General features: G+C 46.4%; 1 protein-coding gene across 1 annotated transcript in view; it reads right to left on the bottom strand.

Annotated features, from left to right (window-relative positions):
- Positions 1-24,959, bottom strand: part of LOC116966926 (alpha-2,8-sialyltransferase 8F-like) — a 124,596-nt gene that overhangs the window by 46,506 nt on the left and 53,131 nt on the right. The window contains exon 4 of the mRNA XM_033013309.1: positions 17,909-18,053. Within this exon, the coding sequence (XP_032869200.1) occupies positions 17,909-18,053 (145 nt within the window). The remainder of the gene's footprint in view (positions 1-17,908; positions 18,054-24,959) is intronic.

Genomic DNA, 24,959 nt, shown 5'->3' with positions numbered 1-24,959 from the left:
CAAGTCAAGTCAAGTCAAGTTTATTCGTCACATACACATACGAGATGTGCAGTGAAATGAAAAGTGGCAATGCTCGCGGACTTTGTGCAAAAAGACAAACAAACAAACAACCAAACAAACTACAAACAGAATGGAACAGAATCACATATTCTTTTACATATTAAATACTGTGGGCGGAAGGAAAAAGGGAAAAAAACCTATTTTAAAAAAAGCAGTAGAGTGGTACATTCAAAGTTAGTCCCTGGTGAGATAGGAGTTTACAGTCTTAATGGCCTCTGAAAAGAAACTCCTTCTCAACCTGTCTGTTCTCACAGCATGGCAACGGAGGCGTTTACCTGACCGTAGCAGCTGGAACAATCCGTTGCAGTGGTGGAAGGGGTCTCCCATGATTTTATTGGCTCTGGAGTTGCACCTCCTGATGTATAGTTCCTGCAGGGGGGTAAGTGAAGTTCCCATAGTGCATTCGGCCGAACGCACTACTCTCTGCAGAGCCTTCTTGTCATCTCCCCTTATCCTTTAATTCCATTAGCCCTAAGAGCTATATCTAACTCTCTTGAAAGCATCCAGCGAATAGGCCTCTACTGCCATCTGTGGCAGAGAATTCTACAGATTCACAACTCTCTGGGTGAAAGGTAATGGGAAGGTACGGTAATAAACACGGTGGCTTTATTCTCCTGATAGATTTGGCATGGCTCAGTGATGCAGCCGGTAAAGTTTCAGCATTGCTGCTCCAAAGACCTGGATGCAATCTTGATGTTGCTGTCTTTGTGGAGACTGCATGTCTCCCTGAGATCGTGGAACAGCGGATGCAATAAATGAGGTTGGAGGAGGTAATCCTCCAACATTTTCGCCAACTCCAACTACTGGCCACATCTTCCCATCTCCATCCCTTTCTGCTTTCTGCAGAGACCGTTCCCTCCGCAACTCCCTGGTCAACTCGTCCCATCCCACCCAAACCACCCGCTCCCCAGGTACTTTCCCCAGCAACCGCAGGACATGCAACACCTGTCCCTTTACCAACCCCCTCGACTCTATCCAAGGACCCAAACAGTCTTTCCCGGTGAGGCAGAGGTTCACTTGCACCTCCTCCAACCTCATCTACTGAATCCGCAGTTCCAGGTGTCAACTTCTCTACATTGGCGAGACAATGCACAGGCTCGGCGATCGTTTCGCTGAACACCTCCGCTCAGTCCATCTCAACCAAGCTGATCTCCCGGTGGCCCAGCACTTCAACTCCCCCCCCATTCCCAATCTGACCTTTCTGTCCTAGGCCTCCTCCATTGTCAGAGTGAGGCCCAGCGCAAATTGGAGGATGAGCACCTCTTATTTCGCTTGGGTAGTTTACCCCCCAGCGGTATGAACATTTACTTCTCTAACTTGCTGTCTCTTTCCATCTCCTTCCACTTCACAGTTCTCCCACTAGTCTTAACTAACCTGCTGAGTTTAATTAGTAAGGGTGTCAAGGGTCATGGGGAGAAGGCAGGAGAATGAGATTGAGAGGAAACAATAGATCCGCCATGATTGAATGGCAGAGTAGACTTGATGGGCCAAATGGCCTAATTCTGCCCCTCGAACTTATTAACTAGCCTAACTGGGACCCGTTGGGTCCCATGTTCACACGGGAGGGCTGGTCCTCCAACACAATATTCCATCTATCCACCAATTCCAATATTGGTGGCCAGTGTGTGTGTGGGGGGCGGGGTGCTAGTATGGATGTTGTGGGCCGAAGGGAATGTTTTCCAGAGGGCTAGTATGGACATTGTGGGCCAAATGGATTCTTGGGCTGGCAGTCACTCAGGCCTGGTGGGCTGGTAGCTCACTCACTCAGGCCTGGTGGGCTGGCAGCTCAATCACTCAAGTCTGGTGGGCTGGCAGCTCAGTCACTCAGGCCTGGTGGGCTGGCAGCTCAGTCGCTCAAGCCTGGCAGCTCAGTCACTCAGGTCTGGTGGGCTGGCAGCTCAGTCACTCAGGCCTGGTGGGCTGGCAGATCAGTCACTCAGGCCTGGCAGCTCAGTCACGCAGGCCTGGTGGGCTGGCAGCTCAAAGGTCAAAGGTCAAAGGCCAAAAACTTTATTTGCCATTTGTGCTTACACACATAGGAACTCTTGTGCGGCTATTCAGAGACTCAAGTTACGTTAAAAATTAAAATTAAAAACTAAAAATTTAAAAAAAATTTAAAAAGACACACAGAAGACACATAGAGCATTGTAGCTTGCACAAACACTATATCAGGACATCAGTTCATTTTGTTGTGTTTTGGCCAAGAGTCTCACTGTTGCAGGGAAGAAGCTCTTAAAAAAGCGTGTTCTATTTGTGGCGATACTGTCCGCTCGTCTGTGCCTGAGGTTGTATGTGCAGTTTTTGTGTTTGAGCAGGGAGTGAGCTGGATGTAGTGTGTCTCTAATGATTCTCCCTGCTCTTTTTTGACAGCGCTGTGTGTAGATTGTGTCCATGGAGGGGAGTTCAGTTCTGATGATCCTCTCTGCAGTCTTTATGACTCTTTGCAGAGCCTTCCTCTCTATCTGTGTGGTGTTTCCATACCACACCGTGATGCCTGTGGTGAGGATGCTCTCTACCAGTCCTTTGTAGACCTGGGTGAGAGGGCGACAGTGCAGACCAGCTTTTCTGAGCAGCCTGATGAAGTACAGTCTCTGCTGGGCTTTTTTCACTGTGGCTGCAGTGTTCAAAGTCCAGTTCAGATCTGATGTTACTTGTAGTCCCAGGTATCTGTAACTGTCAGCCCTCTCCACCACAGTCCCCTTGATGATGAGGGGCTGCAGGGGGGGTGGATTTTTTCTGAAGTCCATTATTATTTCTCTTGTCTTGTCTGTGTTGAGGCTTAGGTCGTTCACCTCACCATAGGCAAGAATGTCGTTCACCAGACTCCTGTAGCCCGACTCGTCCCCCCCCTTGACGAGGCCCAGGATGGTGGTATCATCCGCATACTTAATAATGATGGTATTTTCCTGGGTGGAGACACAGTCGTGTGTGTACAGGGTGAAAAGTTTGGGAATTAGCCAGGCCATTATATAGGCAAGGTACAGAAGGACGTGGGCCTAATGTGGGCAAATGGGATTCGTGGAGATGGGCCAAAAGCCGCACATGGAGTTGTTCAGCTGAAGGACCCACTACTGATCTATACGACCTCAAAACATGTGGCACAGTGGTAGAGTTGCTGCCTTACAGCACCAGAGACCCAGGTTTGATCCTGACTATGGGTACTGTCTGTATGGAATTTGTACGTTCTCCCCATGACCTGCGTAGGTTTTCTCCAGGTGATCCGGTTTCCTCCCACACGCCAAAGGCTTCCAGATTTGCAGGTTAATTGGCATGGTGAAATTGTAAATTGTCCCTAGTGTGTAGAGGATAGTGTTCGCTGGTCGGAGCAGACTCAGTGAGCCGAAGTTGCCTTTTTCCACGGTGTGTCTCTAAACTAAGCTAAGCTAACGCAATAAAAACTCAAGAAATTGCATGTTTTAGCCAGACCACTTTTTTGTCAATCATTTGCTCTTGTTGCTGACTCGTGGAAACTTGCTCTTAAAATGTTCTGCCACCAAGCATGAAACTGCCCTTTGACAGATGTTGTAATTTCCTCCAATGACACATTTTTTGTTGATAGGATCAGGTCTACCCACTAAAGCTATGAACTGAATATTCTGGGCTACTTGACATTTCAGAAGAAAGGGAAAGGATGTCAGATAACTGTTGTTGAAGAATGAGAGCAGTACATGCATGAGAAATGATCTTGGGTTCAATTATCAACACTTAGAGGTAGTTTGGACAGAGATAATAAGGGAAATAATTCACTGATGGTTCTGGCCTGTTGTTCCCTCACAATAGTCACTGAAAGGCAGAGTACAAATGAAAAAAAAGTGGGGCTTGTAAGAAAACATAGAAAATAGGTGCGGGAGTAGGCCATGCTGCCCTTCAAGCCAGCGCCGCCATTCAATATGATAATCCTAAATCAGTTCCTGCTTTCTCAAGTCAAGTCAAGTCAAGTTTATTCGTCACATACACATACGAGATGTGCAGTGAAATGAAAAGTGGCAATGCTCGCGGACTTTGTGCAAAAAGACAAACAAACAAACAACCAAACAAACTACAAACAGAATGGAACAGAATCACATATTCTTTTACATATTAAATACTGTGGGCGGAAGGAAAAAGGGAAAAAAACCTATTTTAAAAAAAGCAGTAGAGTGGTACATTCAAAGTTAGTCCCTGGTGAGATAGGAGTTTACAGTCTTAATGGCCTCTGAAAAGAAACTCCTTCTCAACCTGTCTGTTCTCACAGCATGGCAACGGAGGCGTTTACCTGACCGTAGCAGCTGGAACAATCCGTTGCAGTGGTGGAAGGGGTCTCCCATGATTTTATTGGCTCTGGAGTTGCACCTCCTGATGTATAGTTCCTGCAGGGGGGTAAGTGAAGTTCCCATAGTGCATTCGGCCGAACGCACTACTCTCTGCAGAGCCTTCTTGTCATCTCCCCTTATCCTTTAATTCCATTAGCCCTAAGAGCTATATCTAACTCTCTTGAAAGCATCCAGCGAATAGGCCTCTACTGCCATCTGTGGCAGAGAATTCTACAGATTCACAACTCTCTGGGTGAAAGGTAATGGGAAGGTACGGTAATAAACACGGTGGCTTTATTCTCCTGATAGATTTGGCATGGCTCAGTGATGCAGCCGGTAAAGTTTCAGCATTGCTGCTCCAAAGACCTGGATGCAATCTTGATGTTGCTGTCTTTGTGGAGACTGCATGTCTCCCTGAGATCGTGGAACAGCGGATGCAATAAATGAGGTTGGAGGAGGTAATCCTCCAACATTTTCGCCAACTCCAACTACTGGCCACATCTTCCCATCTCCATCCCTTTCTGCTTTCTGCAGAGACCGTTCCCTCCGCAACTCCCTGGTCAACTCGTCCCATCCCACCCAAACCACCCGCTCCCCAGGTACTTTCCCCAGCAACCGCAGGACATGCAACACCTGTCCCTTTACCAACCCCCTCGACTCTATCCAAGGACCCAAACAGTCTTTCCCGGTGAGGCAGAGGTTCACTTGCACCTCCTCCAACCTCATCTACTGAATCCGCAGTTCCAGGTGTCAACTTCTCTACATTGGCGAGACAATGCACAGGCTCGGCGATCGTTTCGCTGAACACCTCCGCTCAGTCCATCTCAACCAAGCTGATCTCCCGGTGGCCCAGCACTTCAACTCCCCCCCCATTCCCAATCTGACCTTTCTGTCCTAGGCCTCCTCCATTGTCAGAGTGAGGCCCAGCGCAAATTGGAGGATGAGCACCTCTTATTTCGCTTGGGTAGTTTACCCCCCAGCGGTATGAACATTTACTTCTCTAACTTGCTGTCTCTTTCCATCTCCTTCCACTTCACAGTTCTCCCACTAGTCTTAACTAACCTGCTGAGTTTAATTAGTAAGGGTGTCAAGGGTCATGGGGAGAAGGCAGGAGAATGAGATTGAGAGGAAACAATAGATCCGCCATGATTGAATGGCAGAGTAGACTTGATGGGCCAAATGGCCTAATTCTGCCCCTCGAACTTATTAACTAGCCTAACTGGGACCCGTTGGGTCCCATGTTCACACGGGAGGGCTGGTCCTCCAACACAATATTCCATCTATCCACCAATTCCAATATTGGTGGCCAGTGTGTGTGTGGGGGGCGGGGTGCTAGTATGGATGTTGTGGGCCGAAGGGAATGTTTTCCAGAGGGCTAGTATGGACATTGTGGGCCAAATGGATTCTTGGGCTGGCAGTCACTCAGGCCTGGTGGGCTGGTAGCTCACTCACTCAGGCCTGGTGGGCTGGCAGCTCAATCACTCAAGTCTGGTGGGCTGGCAGCTCAGTCACTCAGGCCTGGTGGGCTGGCAGCTCAGTCGCTCAAGCCTGGCAGCTCAGTCACTCAGGTCTGGTGGGCTGGCAGCTCAGTCACTCAGGCCTGGTGGGCTGGCAGATCAGTCACTCAGGCCTGGCAGCTCAGTCACGCAGGCCTGGTGGGCTGGCAGCTCAAAGGTCAAAGGTCAAAGGCCAAAAACTTTATTTGCCATTTGTGCTTACACACATAGGAACTCTTGTGCGGCTATTCAGAGACTCAAGTTACGTTAAAAATTAAAATTAAAAACTAAAAATTTAAAAAAAATTTAAAAAGACACACAGAAGACACATAGAGCATTGTAGCTTGCACAAACACTATATCAGGACATCAGTTCATTTTGTTGTGTTTTGGCCAAGAGTCTCACTGTTGCAGGGAAGAAGCTCTTAAAAAAGCGTGTTCTATTTGTGGCGATACTGTCCGCTCGTCTGTGCCTGAGGTTGTATGTGCAGTTTTTGTGTTTGAGCAGGGAGTGAGCTGGATGTAGTGTGTCTCTAATGATTCTCCCTGCTCTTTTTTGACAGCGCTGTGTGTAGATTGTGTCCATGGAGGGGAGTTCAGTTCTGATGATCCTCTCTGCAGTCTTTATGACTCTTTGCAGAGCCTTCCTCTCTATCTGTGTGGTGTTTCCATACCACACCGTGATGCCTGTGGTGAGGATGCTCTCTACCAGTCCTTTGTAGACCTGGGTGAGAGGGCGACAGTGCAGACCAGCTTTTCTGAGCAGCCTGATGAAGTACAGTCTCTGCTGGGCTTTTTTCACTGTGGCTGCAGTGTTCAAAGTCCAGTTCAGATCTGATGTTACTTGTAGTCCCAGGTATCTGTAACTGTCAGCCCTCTCCACCACAGTCCCCTTGATGATGAGGGGCTGCAGGGGGGGTGGATTTTTTCTGAAGTCCATTATTATTTCTCTTGTCTTGTCTGTGTTGAGGCTTAGGTCGTTCACCTCACCATAGGCAAGAATGTCGTTCACCAGACTCCTGTAGCCCGACTCGTCCCCCCCCTTGACGAGGCCCAGGATGGTGGTATCATCCGCATACTTAATAATGATGGTATTTTCCTGGGTGGAGACACAGTCGTGTGTGTACAGGGTGAAAAGTTTGGGACTGAGACAGCAGCCTTGTGGTGATCCTGTGCTGACGGTGAGCTCTGCAGACACCCTCCTTCCCATCCTCACCACCTGTGGTCTTTCAGTCAGGAAATCTAAGATCCAGTTGCAGGTGGGAGTCGGGACGCCGAGGTCTGTCAGCTTCTCAGTCAGCCTGCCCGGGCGAATGGTGTTAAAGGCCGAGCTATAATCCAGGAACAGCGTTCTGACGTATGTTCCTCTGCTGTCCAGGTGTTGCAGGATGTGGTGTAGAGCAATGGCCACTGCGTCGTCCACTGAGCGGTTGGGGCGGTAGGCGAACTGGAGTGGGTCGATCGTGCCCGGGACCATGTGATTGATGTGTGTGAGAACCAGTTTTTCTAGACACTTCATGGCAACTGGCGTGAGTGCCACTGGCCTGAAGTCATTCAGGGTGGATGGGTTTGTTTTTTTTGGAACTGGTACAATGGTGGAATATTTAAAAATACGGGGGACCACTGCTTGGTTTAAAGACAGATTGAAGATGTCTACATACACTCCCGTGAGTTGTTCTGCACAGGCCTTCAGAACTTTAGGAGGGACGCCATCTGGTCCCACAGCCTTGTGGGGGTTCACCTGCCTCAGAGCTTTCAGGACCTGTACGGGTGTCACCTGAAAAACAGTGTCCGTAGGGTTGCATGGGGCTTTTGAGGGGGTGTCTGTGTTCAGTCTGTCAAACCTGGTGTAGAAGGTATTAAGGCTGTCTGGGAGGGTGACATCCTGGGGGTCTGTGGTTGGTACTGTTTTCTTATAGTTTGTGACTGCTTGGATTCCCTGCCACATACTGCGTGTGTTGTTACTTAGGTAAAAGCTTTCAAGTTTTGGGGAATAAGCCCTCTTTGCAGCTCTGATGGACTTCTGTAGCTTGTACCGGGCTTTCTTGTACTCCCTTTGATCTCCTGACTTAAAAGCTTCCTGCCTTTTCCTGATCTTCTGTTTTATGTTTCCATTGAACCAAGGTTTCTGGTTTGGAAACACACGTTTGAGTCGCTCAAGCTTGGTGGTCTGGCAACTCAAACTGCCACAAGTTCTGCCCAAAACAGGTGAGAGACTGTGAGAGAGAAGGGGGAGAGAGTGGAGAATCAATTTTAGACATTTTTCATCTTTTTCTGCACATCACAGCAATGAAGGAGAAAAGACTATCCTGGCCTGGATCTCACAGGGAGCCAATGAGGGGAGAGAGAAAAATACTGGCGTGAGGTTTAATACTTGCAGGGGGAATACTTACTGATGGGCTGAAGGGATTCCTCCTGAACTAGTATAGGCCTGATGTGCCGAAGGGGCTCTTTTAAAAAGATATCTGAGTGAAATCTCAGTGAAAGGCACTTTTTCTGGACTTTTCCAATGGAAATGAAATAACAAAATCTTCAAACAATATTTTATATTTGCATTTGTGCTCAAAGATATTAAAAGCATCTGAGAAATAATAATGATTTTCGGCAAAAATTAGGGACTAAATAATCATACACTTGAAAACCTAAATGTTAAAATGAATGAGATTAAAAGTGCCCAGATTTCCAGGTCCTGAATGTAGGTCTTAAAAGAGAATTTTGCAAATATGGTGGATTTATTGTTGGTGATCTTTCAAAATTCCCTAAATTAGGCAATAGGTGCAGGAGTAGGCCATTCGACCCTTCGAGCCAGCACCGCCATTCAATGTGATCATGGCTGATCATCCACAATCAGTAGCCCATTCCTGCCTTCTCCCCATATCCCCTGACTCTGCTATCTTTAAGTCCTATCAAGCTCTCTCTTTAAATTATTCAGAGAACATGCCTCCACCAAAAAATTCTGAGAAAGTTTAGGAAACCAAAGGCAGTAAGAAAGGCAGAATATGGAAAGCGGGGGTCAAAAGTTATAATATTTAATTGTCCCATATACGCATCACAGAATAATGAAATTCTTACTTGCATTCCCATAGCAGGCCTATAAACACATTAAACATAGATAACATAATAATAATAAATCAATAAATTAAAAAAAACATTATTTCACCAATAGCCCTTAGTGCAACCAAGACAACTCAGTTCTTAGTTTAGTTAGTGTTTGTAGCGTTTTCGACACTACAAAACTGTAGGCTGCTTAGCAGAAGGTTCGTCATCATAAAATGCTGGAAACTATTGTCAAGGAAATGAAGCCCACTTGCCAATTATTAAACCAACATGTTCCAGAGCAAAAAGTATATTCAAAGGACAGAATTCTAACACTCCAAGTTCGTGTGGTTGGGGAGCTGTGTCTTAAAATAATACATTGTGAAACCAAACAAGAAGCCACCTTCAGATCTGATGATATGGGGCAAGGAAGAATGCATGAGTCTGAAGAAGGGTTTCGGCCCGAAACGTCGCCTATTTCCTTCGCTCCATAGATGCTGCTGCACCCGCTGAGTTTCCCCAGCAATTTTGTGTACCTTCGATATTCCAGCATCTGCAGTTCCCTTTTGAACAGAATGCATGACTAATGGCATACAAAGGATTCTCACAGAAAAGGTGACTGACGGAATTTGTATGTGGTTGAGAAATTTAGGTCAGAATCTGGTCACGCAAACTTTAGTAAACTTTAAAACATTTGTAGATCATGAAGATAGAGTTGGTTCAAACAGATTCTAAAAATGAATTTAGATTCTAAAAAGGGTCCTGGCTGAAACATTGCCTATCCATATTTTTCATTGATCCTGCCTGACCTGCTGCATTACTCCTGCATTTTGTATAAGGTAGACAAACCTCCTGGAATGGATCAGATATATCCGAGAACACTGTGGGAAACTAGAGAGGAAACTATCATGGATAGGACGGGTTTAGAGGAATATGGGCCAAATGGAAGCAGATGGGACTAGTGTAGATAGGACATGTTGGTCGGTGTGGGCAAATTGGGCCAAATGGCCTGTTTCCACGTAGTATCGTTCTATGACAATAATAACTTTACACACTCTGAACACACAAGTGAAATCCAGGCTTCTATATCTTTACGGGGTGCTTAGGATATATCAAACACATTCCTATCATGAAGGGATTATCGTTCACAGTTCTGGCTAAGTTCTAATCAGTAACCTTAAGTTTACAAGCTGATCTTTGTTACTGTTTTCAGCAGATATGTTTTCAAGCAATTAACATTATTTTTTAAACTAACTCCATCAATTCTCTGCAAACCCATACAATTTGTAATTTGCTGACCCATCTGTTTCACTCCCCTGCTGAATAAGATGCATGGGCACAACTTCAACGGTGCACACATCAATCAGCAGACACACTGTACAACTAATAGCTTTTATAATCTGAGTCATATAATAATAATAATAATAATAATAATAATACATTTTATTTATGGGCGCCTTTCAAGAGTCTCAAGAACACCTCACAAAATTTAGTAAACAGAATATAACCATATAATATAACCATATAACAATTACAGCACGGAAACAGGCCATCTCGACCCTTCTAGTCCGTGCCGAAAACATAATCTCCCCTAGTCCCATATACCTGCGCTCAGACCATAACCCTCCATTCCTTTCCCATCCATATAACTATCCAATTTATTTTTAAATGATAAAAACGAACCTGCCTCCACCACCTTCACTGGAAGCTCATTCCACACAGCTACCACTCTCTGAGTAAAGAAGTTCCCCCTCATGTTACCCCTAAACTTCAGTCCCTTAATTCTCAAGTCATGTCCCCTTGTTTGAATCTTCCCTACTCTCAGTGGGAAAAGCTTTTCCACGTCAACTCTGTCTATCCCTCTCATCATTTAAAAAACCTCTATCAAGTCCCCCCTTAACCTTCTGCGCTCCAAAGAATAAAGCCCTAACTTGTTCAACCTTTCTCTGTAACTTAGTTGCTGAAACCCAGGCAACATTCTAGTAAATCTCCTCTGTACTCTCTCTATTTTGTTGACATCCTTCCTATAATTAGGCGACCAAAATTGTACACCATACTCCAGAATTGGCCTCACCAATGCCTTGTACAATTTTACATTACATCCCAACTTCTATACTCAATGCTCTGATTTATAAAGGCCAGCACACCAAAAGCTTTCTTTACCACCCTATCTACATGAGATTCCACTTTCAGGGAACTGTGCACAGTTATTCCCAGATCCCTCTGTTCACCTACATTCTTCAATTCCCTACCATTTACCATGTACGTCCTATTTTGATTTGTCCTGCCAAGATGTAGCACCTCACACTTATCAGCATTAAACTCCATCTGCCATCTTTCAGCCCACTCTTCCAACTGGCATAAATCTCTCTGTAGACTTTGAAACTCTACTTCATTACCCGCAACCCCACCTATCATAGTATCATCTGCATACTTACTAATCCAATTTACCACACCATCGTCCAGATCATTGATGTACATGACAAACAACAGTGGACCCAACACAGATCCCTGTGGCACCCCACTCGTCACTGCCCTCCAACCTGACAAACAACCATCCACCATTACTCTCTGGCATCTCCCATTTAGCCACTGTTGAATCCATCTTGCTGATACAAAACATGTAAGCGGAATGAAACAAAACAAAAAATAACGACAAAATTAAAAAAAAAAAAATAGTGAAGACATCAACAATACACAATTCAAAGACACAATTCAAAGACACAATTCAAAGAGAGAGCAGCGGCAGCTAATCGCGCCATAGTTCACTCTCCCTTCCGGCAGCCATCTTGGAAACGGAACAATAAGGATCTTTAACATAGAAACATCCCCCCACAATGGTTACCATTATAGGGGAAGGCACAATGTCCAGTCCCCATCCCCAGTTCACCCATAGTCGGGCCAATTGAGGCCTCCACAGTTGCCTCTACGGAGGCCCGATGTTCCAGGCCGTTCTCGCCGGGAGATGGTGCTCCGGCATCGGGAGAGTCCTCTCAGCGGCTAGGGGCACCTGGAATGGCCGCTTCCTTACCGGAGACCGCGGCTTCCGAAGCCGACAAGGCCGCGACGGTTGGAGCTCCACCACTGGCGATCTCATCGAGAGATCCCAGGCTCCAGATGTTGAAGTCAGCGCTGCCGCCCGCAGCTGCCCGCTCCGCAGACCCGCAGATCCGCGATGTTTTTATCGGCGGTCTTCAGCTCATCGGAGCTCCAGCGCGGCGACCCAGGCAAGGCATCGCCCGCTCCGCTCCGCGATAGCGTTCCAGCACTGTGCCGCCGCCGAAGCCGAGGTGCTGGGCGGTCCCCTCGGGAAAACACCGCTCCAGGCCCGCTGGTAGGCCACGAGGACGGGTCGACGGTGCAGCCCGGTGAAAAGCTGCCTCTCCGACCAGGTAGGGAACTAGAAAGTAGTTTCCCCCTCCCCCCCCCCCCCCCCCCACATAAAAAAGTCTAGACCTCCTAAAAACAAACACTGAAACTCACTAAAAATTAAAGAAAAGAGTGAAAAAGACGGACAGCTGCTAGCTAGCAGCCATGCCCCAAGATGGCGCCCCCAATAATAAACCAGAGTTTGGAATGTTAAGCTTTGATTTTGGTCAACTTGATCAATAACTTCAGGTATTGTGGATAGTGTAAAGGGGTCAGCCGTCGCATAGAGCGCATAATCCTCCGACATTTATGCCACCTCCAACAGGATCCCAACACTGGTCACATCTTCCCATCTCCACCCTTTTCCACCTTCCGCAGAGACCATTCCCTCCGCTCCTCACTGAATAATTCATCCTTTCCCAACAAAACAAACCTCTCCCCAGGTACTTTCCTCTGCAACCGCAGAAGATGTAACACCTGTTCCTATGCCTCCTCCCTTGACTCCGTCCGAGGACCCCGACAGTCCGCTCAGGTGAGGCAGAGGTTCAGTTGCACCTCCTCCAAGCTCATCTACTGTATCCGTTGTTCCAGCTGTGGACTCCTATATATCGGCAAGACTAAGTGCAGGCTCAGCGATCGTATCGCTGAACACCTCCGCTCAGTCCGCCTAAACCTACCTAATCTCCTAGTTGCTAAACACTTCCACTCCCATTCCCAAACTGATCTTTCTGTCCTGGGCAATGTAAATTGGAGGAACAGCACCTCATATGTCGCTTGGGCAGCTTTCAACCCAGCAGTATGAATCATGGCTTCTCTAACTTCAAGTAACCCTTGCTTTCCCTCTCTCACTATCTCTCCCCCATCCTAGTTCTCCAACTCATCCAGATTACATTTTATCTTTGTATGCCTTGTTCTCAACTTCCCCTAACTAATGATCTATTCTACATTTTCCTTGATCTACGTCACCTTTGACCTCTCATTTCACCCCTTACCCTTCCACATCTCTGTGTCTTCCTCTCCCCGGCTCTCAGTCTGAAGAAGTGTCTAGACCCAAAACATCACCCATTCCTTCTATCCAGAGATACTGCCAGTCCTGCTGATCTACTCCAACGTTTTGTGTCTAACTTCAAGCATTCCTTTGCTTCGAGGTCTAAATGTTTCCTTAAATTTTGTATGATTGCGTTCTAGCCATGGTAACTGCTGAACCAAGTCAGTAACTGGTTTAAAGTATGAATTATCTGTGAGTTGTTAAGTTGTTGCAAAAGATGTGGCACAATGTAATTTTATTTTGTACTAGAGAAAGTGGGACCCGTTGGGTCCCATGTTCACATGGGAGGCCTGGTCTCCTAACGCAATATTCAACCTCTCCACCAATTCCAATGTTGGTGGCCAGTGGGGGGGGGGGGGGGGGGGGGGGGCTTTCTGGAGCACTAGTACAGGTGCTATGGGCCAAGGGGACAGGTTTCCAGAGGGCTCGTATGGACATTGTGGGACAAATGGATTCTTGGGCTGGCAGCTCAGTCACTCAGGCCTGGTAGGCTGGCAGCTCAGTCACTCAGGCCTGGTGGGCTGGCAGCGCAGTCTCTCAGGCCTGGTGGGCTGGCAGCTCAGTCACTCAGGCCTGGTGGGCTTGGCAGCTCAATCACTCAGGCTAGGTGGGCTGGCAGCCCAGTCACTCAGGCCTGGTGGGCTGGCAGCTCAGTCACTCAGGCCTGGTGGGCTGGCAGCTCGGTCACTCAGGCCTGGTGGACTGGCAGTTCAGTCACTCAGGGCTGGTGGGCTGGCAGCTCAGTCACTCAGGCCTGGTGGGCTGGCAGCTCAGTCACTTAGGCCTGGTGGGCTGGCAGCTCAGTCACTCAGGCCTGGTGGGCTGGCAGCTCAGTCACTCAGGCCTGGTGGGCTGGCAGCTCAGTCACTCAGGCCTGGTGGGCTGGCAGCTCAGTCACTCAGGCCTGGTGGGCTTGGCAGCTCAATCACTCAGGCTAGATGGGCTGGCAGCTCAGTCACTCAGGCCTGGTGGGCTGGCAGCTCAGTCACTCAGGCCTGGTGGGCTGGCAGCTCGATCACTCAGGCCTGGTGGACTGGCAGTTCAGTCACTCATGGCTGGTGGGCTGACAGCTCAGTCACTCAGGGCTGGTGGGCTGGCAGCTCAGTCACTCAGGCCTGGTGGGCTGGCAGCTCGGTCACTCAGGCCTGGTGGACTGGCAGCTCAGTCACTCAGGGCTGGTGGGCTGGCAGCTCAGTCACTCAGGGCTGGTGGGCTGGCAGCTCAGAAACTGCCAGAAATTCTGCCCAAAACAGGTGAGAGACTCTGTGAGAGAGAAGGGGGAGAGGGTGGAGAATCTATTTTAGACATTTTCCCACTATTTCTGCAGATCACTGCAATGAAGGAGGAAAGTCTATCCTGGCCTGGATCTCACAGGGAGCCAATGAAGGGAGGGAGACAAATGCTGGGGTGAGGTTTAATACTTGCAGGGGGAATACTTACTGATGGACCGAAGGGACTCCTCCTCGGTAAGTACAGGCCTGATGGGTGAAGGGACTCTTTAAAAAAATGTTTGCGTGAAATCACAATGAAAGGCATTTTTCTGGACTTTTCCTGGCCTGCTACGGGCATTTTGGGCCCAAAATGTACTTGCTGGGCTAATACGGGTAATTTGGGCAAAAGGGACTGATTTCTCGGCTAATATGGGCATTGTGGGCCGAAATGAGTGGTTTGAGGCAGGCGAAACAACTCATTTCATTTCATTTCCATTTCAATTTGAAGCACAGGGCAGGCCAAACAAATCATTTTATTTTATTTTCATTTCATTTCCATTGCCATTGCAATTTCAGTTTCAAGCACAAGGCGGGCCAAACAACTCAACTCATTTTCATTTCATCAGAATCAGAATCAGAATCTTTTGTCATTTGAAAATAAGATCAAACGAAATTGCTTTTCTGCAGTCATCATCAAAGAAAAATACTTAAACACACAATTAACACAATCTTATCTCTTCCCTGTTCTCTGTGCCTATTCCTCTCCCACAGTCAAGCAGCCAAACTGCTGCATCGAGCTGATCGAGGCTCTTGATGTTAGATGTTAGTGCCCCCCAGGGGGTGATGGTAAGTCCCGCGGCCGTTTAAGTCATGTCGGGCGATGTAAGGGTCGGGTTGATTTAAACCCCTCGATTCGGGCGTGCTAAGTTTGCCATTGCGGCAGCTCCGAAAAGCGGTCTCCCACCAGGGACCCGTGAGCTCCCGATGTTACCGTCCACAGGGCCTGCAGCCGAAGCCTCCGAGCTCTGAAGTCGGGTCGCAGCCACGCGCCACCACAGCGCTCCGCACTCCGAAACAACTCATCTCATTTTCATTTCATTTCATTTCCATTGCCATTTCAATTTCAAACACAGGGCAGGCCAAACAACTCATCTCATTTTCATTTCATTTCATTTCCATTGCCATTTCAATTTCAAACACAGGGCAGGCCAAACAACTCATCTCATTTCATTTAATTTCCATTGCCATTTCAGTTTCAAGCACAGGGCAGGCCAAACTACTAATCTCATTTTCATTTCATTTCATTTCCATTCCCATTTCATTTTCAACCACAGGGCAGGCCAAACAACATCTTATTTTCATTTCATTTCCATTGTCATTTTCTTTGGATTAGGTGTTGTAAGTTTTCACCATGGAAATTAATTGTTTCATCTCAGTTTTCTATTTATTTGTGAAGGTTGTAAAGGGGCAAGTGTAAGCAATGAGTTTTGTTTTGTAATACCTGTGTTTTTTTAAATTGTTTCTTTCCTTTGAAATCGATTTGTGGGAGACCTGGATTCCACACTGACCATTTGGAATCCAAATTAAGGTATTAGAAATGTGGGTGCCTCTATTCTGGATATAAGATGCCCGCATTTCAGAAAGAAATTGGCATTTGGGGAGATTGGTGATTAAGGTATATTTAAATTGGGAATTTGAAATTGGTAGTTTGAGTGATTGGAACGTTTGGGGAGCAATCTTGTTATCAAAAACAACATTTAAAAATTGTCTATTTTACAGAAATGTAAAAGATTTTGCGCGGGAAATTTTTACATGCTGATGGTATAGGAAATAATGAGGACAGTAGACAAACAGCTAATGAAAATGAAACCACAGATATCCCTTAAAAACATTTTGTTGATGGATCTGGAATGCTCAATGGAACCAGGAAAACTGGATGTGGATTTTTGTAGAAAACTACCAAGGCACACTGCTAGCAACACATTGCTGTTCTAGACATGAATGTTTCAGGATTAGCTACTCAACCTATTGAATGTGACACTGTTTTTGCACAGTGTACTCTAGCAGAACACTCACTTAAATGACATTATAGGAAGATCTGATATCTTTTGTGTTTTCTGAAGGATCAGTGATGGTTCAATATGGAGATTACCTTATTTTAGCCTCTCCCAGCCTACAAGCTTCTGAGACTGACAGCCTTACCCTTTTACTGTCTTTAGTGGCCAAGGGACACAAGGTCTCAAGAGAAAGACTGCAACTTTGTCAACCAGGTTCCTCCACTTCTTAACAGTGACCGTAAGTTCGAGGAGCAGAATTTGGCCATTCGGCCCACGAAGTATACTCCAGCATTCAAACATGGCTGAACTATCTTTCCCTCTCAACCCCATTCTCCTGCTTTCGCCTCACAACCCCTGACACCTTTATTATTCAAAGAATCTGTCTTACTCCATCTTAAAAATATCCATGGACTTGGCCTCCACATCCTTCTGTAGCAATGAATTCCACAGATTTACCACCCTCTGACTAAAGACTCTCTGACCAGTGACACGCTGTCAATAATCTAATGAGGGGTAAAGTGGAATGTCAGCCCAACCTTCTGTACAAGCACCAAGTCTCTCCAGGTCCTGATAGATCTACCATTGCAGTTTACAAACCCAGGACACCCTCTAAATTGATGCTGCACTTTGGTGTTCTTTGAAAAACTGTGTATGTGAATGCTAGTTGTAGTAGATTGTGACTAGATTTATTCTAATGTTCAGAACCAAGGCGAGGACGTTGGGGTTTATGTAGATAGCGTCAGTAACATCGTTGTAAAATATTCAGGATTGGAACAGCGAACAGGCGAGTCTGCTTGAGTCAGTGCTATTGAACACGGATTGCATTCTCGTATAAAACAAATGATCTGTGTAACTTGTACAGGATGGAAAGCGAAAAATTAAGAAGATTTGTTGCCAGTCTTACAGCATTGCTAGTGCCAGGCTGAACCACGGCAGCAGAGAGCTAGTGAGAGACCAGGAAGTATTCTGGTAGAGATATTTTATCCTGTGGGTACTTTTAGATGGGCACATGGAAATACAGGGAATAGATGGATATGGATCTTGTACAGGCAGATTAAATCGCTTTAGCTTGGCATTATGTTCAGCACAAACATTGTGGGCCTAATGTCCAATTTCTGTGTTGTACTGTTCTATGTTCTAATAATCTGGGGTGAAGAAAACAGTTAAAAATGAAGATCTCCACCCCCCACAGTAAATAACATATTAAAAATGCAACATGTCTTCTGTACATGTGTATGAAAGTATTTGAATCAATAATAATATACATTCCTGTTGACGATTTTCATCTTGATTTTCCTTTAATCCATGCACATGCAGGCACAAAATAAAACATAACCTACCTTAGGAAATAAATCTACAACATCTGGTGTAACTTTAAAAATTCTTTTAGTTTCTGCATAATAACTGAAGTTTGTTTCCAATGGTGAATTTTCTTGTGTAACAATAAAATTTTGAGATGCATTGCAACATTTCTCCAACTGTGACCTGGAAGAGAGAACATAATCTTAGTATCACAGAAACATACGGCACAGAAACAGACCCTTTTGACCCACCCCATCCATGATGCCTCTCCATTGACCACTCTCTGTGTGAAAAATGTACCCCTCAAATCTCCTTTAAACTTCCCCCCTCTCCCCTTGAACCTATGCCCTTTGGTTCTATATTCCCCTGGCCTGTGAAAAATATTCTGACTCTCAACCCTATCTCTGCTCCTCAGAATTTTATAAAACTCTATAGACCCTACAGCTTGTGACCTTCCAGTGAGGGTAAACCTAGTCGATCAAGTCTCCCCTTATAACTGCAACCCTCCATTCCAGGCAACATCTGGTGATTCTCTTCTGTATTCTCTCTTCTGTTACCACATCCTTCTTGTAACGAGGCCACCATAATTCTACAAAATATTTCAAATACAGTTTAACTGACATTCTGTACTGCAATAACTTGATGTTATTTTGTGTCTAATTTTGTACCATCGACTGTTCATAGTTTTGCAGTTTTGCTATGCCATCACCTGTAAGTCATGAAATTGTAGATTGTCGCGGCCTGGACGAGGTGAAGAAAAGGCCAGATGCCAGACAGGATCAAAAGTAGTTTAATGAAGTCTCGAGAACACCCCCGTGAGCAGGACCTGGGAAACCCTGTGGGAAGACAATCGTCCCTGTCCCTCAAGAGCCGAGGGGGATGACCCAAGGAGTGGCCTAACCCCCAGGGACCGCCACATGATTCCCTTTCCGGTCCCAATTTCAGTCAAAACTGATACCATCACACAGCACACTGCATATTGGAACATGGAACAACTGATGTCTGTCTTGTGAATGCATCATTTCCATATAAATATTACTGAAATCAGTTTCCTGTATACTGATGAGCACTTTGTAAGAATACTGCATGTGTCTCTGCAAGTTATGTTATTTAGTAAAGCAGTTGATTAGATAAAGTAACTGACAACTTCCCTGCCTTCGTGGGTGAATGAGGGGAAATGCTGAGACATCATATAAACCATGTATGAAATCACCATGTATAAAATCATGAGAGGACTAGATCAGGTGGACGCACAGAACCTCTTGCCCAGAGTTGGGGAATCGTGAACCAGAAGGCATAGGTTTAAGGTGAAGGGAAAAAGATTTTATAAGACTCTGAGGAGTAACATTTTCACACAAATGGTGGTGGGTGGATGGAACGAGCTGCCAGATCAGGTAGTTGAGGAAGGGACTATCACAGTGTTTAAGAAGCAATTAGACAGGTACATTGATAGGACAAGTTTAGAGGGATATAGGGCAAACGCAGGCAGGTGGGACTAGTGTAGATGGGACATATTGGTCAGTGTGAGCAAGTTGGGCTGAAGGGCCTGTTTCCACACTGTATGACACTAAGACTCAACCATTGTGAGGGAATGGTAACATTTTAGAAGAAACTGAGCTACATTTGCATGTCTTAGGCCCCAGAGCGCTTCATTATCCCATGGTATCAATGGTATCTCCAGAGTCCTGACCAATATTTATCCCTTAAACATTTTAACTGCAATAAAGAATATTATTGCCATTTGTGAGAGGTTGCTATCCATGAATTTACTATTATATTTCTCACTATTATATTTCTCACATTACAACAATGACATTTATTGGATTTTAACTGGTTTAGACTCAAGGGAGTTTATATAGCTCCCTTTCTATAGTATAGTAAATAAACATGGAAGTTATTGAATTATGAACATCATGGACTAATTTTCCCTAGCAATATTCCAGCAATCTGATTGAAAATACATTTAATAGAGACCTATTTTTAAATTGTTTCACTTCACCTAAGTAATTTGACAAGCATGTGCCAGCAAGAATTGAATTGAATTGAATTGAATCCTTTATTTGTCATTCAGACCTTTCGGTCTGAACGAAATGCTGTTGCCTGCAGCCATACATGTAATAATAACAAAACACAATAAACACAAATTAACATCCACCACAGTGAGTTCACCAAACACCTCCTCACTGTGATGGAGGCAAAAGTCTTAGAGTTACTGTCTCTTCCCTCCTCTTCTCCCTCTGCGCCGAGGCGATACCCCACCGGGCGATGGCATCAGTCCCGCGGTTCAAGCTCCGCGGCCCGGGGGTGGTCGAAGCTGCCCGCAGCTGTTGCAACGGGTGCTCCGGAAAAACAGGCACCAGCCTGTGACCTGTGAGCTCCCGACATTGTCCTCCACTGGCCCGCGGCCGAGCCCCGGATCCAGGTCGCCGCCGCCAGAACGCCTATAACTTTGTGTCATACTTTACTTGTGTAGCAGGCAATTCTCTCCAAATAACTAAAAGTCACATCTTGACCACTTTCTGTCTGCGCTGCATTTTGATTTTAGAAAAAAACGCTACCATATATCGCTATGATTTTTAGCCATCTTACTCACAGTCCTCCTCCGCTGAGGCAGCCTTGAGGAGGTTTCCGATCGATGAAAAATAAAAAAGTTATGAGTGTTTAAAAAATCTTGAGATCAGCTGATCACCACGATGAAGGTAACGCCCCTTCCGGGGGGGCAGCACTATAAAATCCCGGATGCCTGGACGTGAGTCGGTCACTATGGAAGTTCGCGAGGGAGAGTCCACAACTATGATTCTAAGCTGTGAATCAACTGAACTGTGAGTCTGCAATGACTTGCAATAAATGATTTGTTAGCCCTGAATGACAATGCAATGAGTTGTTTGGCAATTTGGTAGCCTGCACTCTGCTTGAAAATATATGAAATTGAATTTGGTGACCAACACTCTGCTGGAAATGCTATGAAATTGAATTTGGTGGCCTGCACTCTGCTTGAAATGTCATGAAATTGAATTTGGTGGCCTGCACTCTGCTTGAAATGGAATTTGAAGGAATAGCCATGAGTTAGTAGTGTGTCAAGTGTTATGGGGAGAAGGCAGGAGAATAGGGTTAGGAGGGAGGGATAGATCAGCCATGATTGCATGGTGTCGACTTGATGGACCGAATTACCTAATTCTGCTCCTATCACTTACGACCTCATGACCTTGAAATATCATGAATTGATGTTCGTGGCATGGCAAGTGGTCTTGTAGTAGTCAGTAGTCAATTCAATGGCTACTGACCTACCAAGCGACATATCTTTTCCCTGTTTCCCCTGGAACAAAGGGTGACCATCGAGAAATTTATAAAATGACCAGATTAAGTGGGACCCGTTGGGTCCCACACGGGAGGGCTGGTCCCCCAACGCAATATTCCACCTCTCCACCAATTCCAATATTGGTGGCCAGTGGGGGTGCTAGTATGGGTGTTATGGGCCGTAGAGACTGGTTTCCAGAGAGCTAGTATGGACATTGTGGGCGGAATGGATTCTTGGGCTGGCAGCTCAGTCACTCAGGCCTGGTGGGCTGGCAACTCAGTCACTCAGGCCTGGTGGGCTGCAGCTCAGTCACTCAGGCTTGGGTGGGCTGGCAGCTCAGTCACTCAGGCCTGGTGAGTGGCAGCTCAGTCACTCAGGCCTGGTGAGCTGGCAGCTCAGTCACTCAGGACTGGTGGGCTGGCAGCTCAGTCACTCAGACCTGGTGGGCTGGCAGCTCAGTCACTCAGACCTGGTGGGCTGGCAGCTCAGTCACTCAGACCTAGTGGGCTGCCAGCTCAGTCACTCAGGCCGAAATTAGTGGTTTCAGGCAGGCCAAACAACTCATTTCATTTCATTTCAATTTCATTTCAAGCACAAGGCAGGCCGAATAGCTCATTGCATTTTCATTTCATTTCCATTGCAGTTTCAAGCACAGGGCAGGCCAAGCCAAACAGCTGATTGCATTTTCACTTCACTTCCATTGCCATTGCAGTTGCAAACACAGGGCAGGCCAAGCCAAACAGCTGATTGCATTTTTACTTCACTTCCATTGGCATTGCAGTTTCAAACGCAGGGCAGGCCAAGCCAAACAGCTGATTGCATTTTCACCACTTCCATTGCCATTGCAGTTTCAAGCACAGGGCAGGCCAAGCCAAACAGCTCATTGCATTTTCACTTCATTTCCATTGCCATTGCAGTTCAAGCACAGGGCAGGCCAAGTCAAACAACTCATTGCATTTTCACTTCATTTCCATTGCCATTGCAGTATCAAGCACAGGGCAGGACAAGCCAAACAGCACATAGAATTTTCACTTCATTTCCATTGCCTTTGCAGTTTCAAGCACAGGGCAGGCCAAACAGCTCATTGCATTTTCATTTCATTTCCATTGCAGTTTCAAGCACAGGGCAGGGCAAGCAACTCATTTCATTTTCAAGAAATTGCCTAGAATGAGAGTCCTAGCCTCTCCCTCACGATCTTGCAGACTGACCGAGTCATGTTCAGGCATCTGGGGTTTTATAGTCCTGCTGTAATGAAGGTAACCCCCCCCCCCCCCCCCCCCCCCGGATGGTGCATTACCTTCATTGTGGTGATTGGCAGGCGAGAGGTTCTCAAGGTATATTAAACACTCATAACTTTTTTTTTTTTAATCAATGGGAAAAATCCTCAGGGCCTGCTCAGCGGAGGAGGACTGCAAGTAATATGGCCAAAAATTATAGCGTTATATGGCAGGGTTTTTCTAAAATCAATATACAGCGCAGACAGGAAATGGTCAAGATGAGACTTTTAATTATATAGATGACAGGCCTAGATAAAGTGTATGGCCAAAATCTAAAACTATAAATTATTGATTTAAGGTAAGAGGGATAGGTTTAAAGGCGATGGATGGTCAACAGAAGGTAGTGGGTACATGGAATGAGTTGCCTGAGGAAGTGCGAGAGGTAGAAATAATCACAACCTTTAAAATACAGCATGGTGGATCAGCGGTAGAGTTGCTGCCTTCCAGCGCCAGATACCAGGGTTCGATCTTGACTATGGATGCTTGCCTGCACGGAGTTTATATGTTCTCCCCATGACCTGAGTGGGTTTTCTCCGGGATCACCCATTTCCACCCACACTCCAAAGACGTACAGGTTTGTAGGTTAATTGGCTTGGTATAATTGTAAAATTGTCCCTAGTGTGTACGGTAGTGTAAGTGTGCAGGGATCGCTGGTTGACACGGACTCGGTAGGCCGAAGGGCCTGTATCCATGCTGTATGTCTAAACTAAACTAAACATTTGGACAATTACACGGAAAAGAAGGATTTAGATGGAAATGGGCCAAATGCAGGTACAGTGGCTTGAAAAAGTATTCATACCCCTTGAACATCTCCACATTTTGTCACGTTACAACCACAAACGTAAATGTATTTTATTGGGATTTTATGTGATAGACCAACACAAAGTGGCACATAATTGTGAAGTGGAAGGAAAATGATACATGGTTTTCTAATTTTTTTACAAATAAAAAACTGAAAATTGTGGCGTGCAAAAGTATTCAGCCCCCCTGAGTCAATACTTTGTAGAACCACCTTTCGCTGCAATTACAGCTGCAAGTCTTTTGGGGTATGTCTCTACCAGCTTTGCACATCCAGAGACTGAAATTTTTGCCCATTCTTCTTTGCAAAATAGCTCAAGCTCAGTCAGATTGGATGGAGAGCGTCTGTGAACAGCAATTTTCAAGTCTTGCCAGAGATTCTCAATTGGATTTAGGTCTGAACTTTGACTGGGCCATTCTAACACATGAATATGCTTTGATCTAAACCATTCCATTGTAGCTCTGGCTGTATGTTTATGGTCGTTGTCCTGCTGGAAGGTGAACCTCCGCCCCAGTCTCAAGTCTTTTGCAGACTCTAACAGGTTTTCTTCCAAGATTGCCCTGTATTTGGCTCCATCTATCTTCCCATCAACTCTGACCAGCTTCCCTGTCCCTGCTGAAGAAAAGCATCCCCACAGCATGATGCTGCCACCACCATGTTTCACAGTGGGGATGGTGTGCTCAGGTTGATGTGCAGTGTTAGTTTTCCGCCACACATAGCGTTTTGCATTTAGGCCAAAAACTTCAATTTTGGTCTCATCTGACCAGAGCACCTTCCTCCACATGTTTGCTGAGTCCCCCACATGGCTTGTGGCAAACTGCAAACGGGACTTCGTATGGCTTTTTTTCCAACAATGGCTTTCTTCTTGCCACTCTTCCATAAAGGCCCGATTTGTGGAGTGCACGACTAAAACCGGAAACGCGCCCGGGGCTTCAGCGGCGGGCGCAGCGTGGACTCTCGACATGGAGCGGGTGAGCCCTCACTGGAGGAGAGCGCTCCGTTTCGCTGGCCCGGGGCAGCCGGCAGCCTGAAGCCGCGGTCAGCAGAGCTCCAGCTGGTGCGGCGTCTACAGCCCGGGATCTCATGTTGGGGACCCGGGGGAAGAAGAAGCCATCACTGCCGGCCCGCGGCCGACTTCTACCGCGGGTCCGGCATGGACTTACCATCACCCCTGGAGGGGAGCTTCTACCGCCGGCCCTGCAGTCTACGGTGCTTCTGGCTGCGGCGGGGACTTTAAATCTTGACCGCCGGCCTGCGGCCTACAACAACTTAAAACCGCGGTCTCCGGTGAGGAAGAGCCGATCCTGGACTGACTCTGGACTCTGGTCCTGACCACGGGGGGGAAATGGAGGAGGACTGGCCAAATTTTGTGCCTTCCACCACAGTGATGAATGCTGTGGTGGATGTTTGTGTTACAGTTTTATTGTGGTTGTGTGTTCTTTATTATTGTATCGCTGCTGACAACCCAAATGTCCACCAGCCTGGCTGTGTGGCAATAAATTATATCTAATATCTATCTAATCTAATAGTTGTCCTGTGGACAGATTCTCCCACCTGAGCTGTGGATCTCTGCAGCTCCTCCAGAGTTACCATGGGCCTCTTGGCTGCTTCTCTGATCAATGCTCTCCTTGCCCGGCCTGTCAGTTTAGGTGGACGGCCATGTCTTGGTAGGTTTGCAGTTGTGCCATACTCTTACCATTTTCGGTTGATGGATT

The sequence above is a fragment of the Amblyraja radiata genome, chromosome 2, assembly GCF_010909765.2.
Source record: "Amblyraja radiata isolate CabotCenter1 chromosome 2, sAmbRad1.1.pri, whole genome shotgun sequence".
NCBI classification, from domain to species: Eukaryota; Metazoa; Chordata; class Chondrichthyes; order Rajiformes; family Rajidae; genus Amblyraja; species Amblyraja radiata.
Note: the sequence above shows the minus strand (reverse complement) of the source record. Positions and strands in the feature narration are given on the sequence as shown.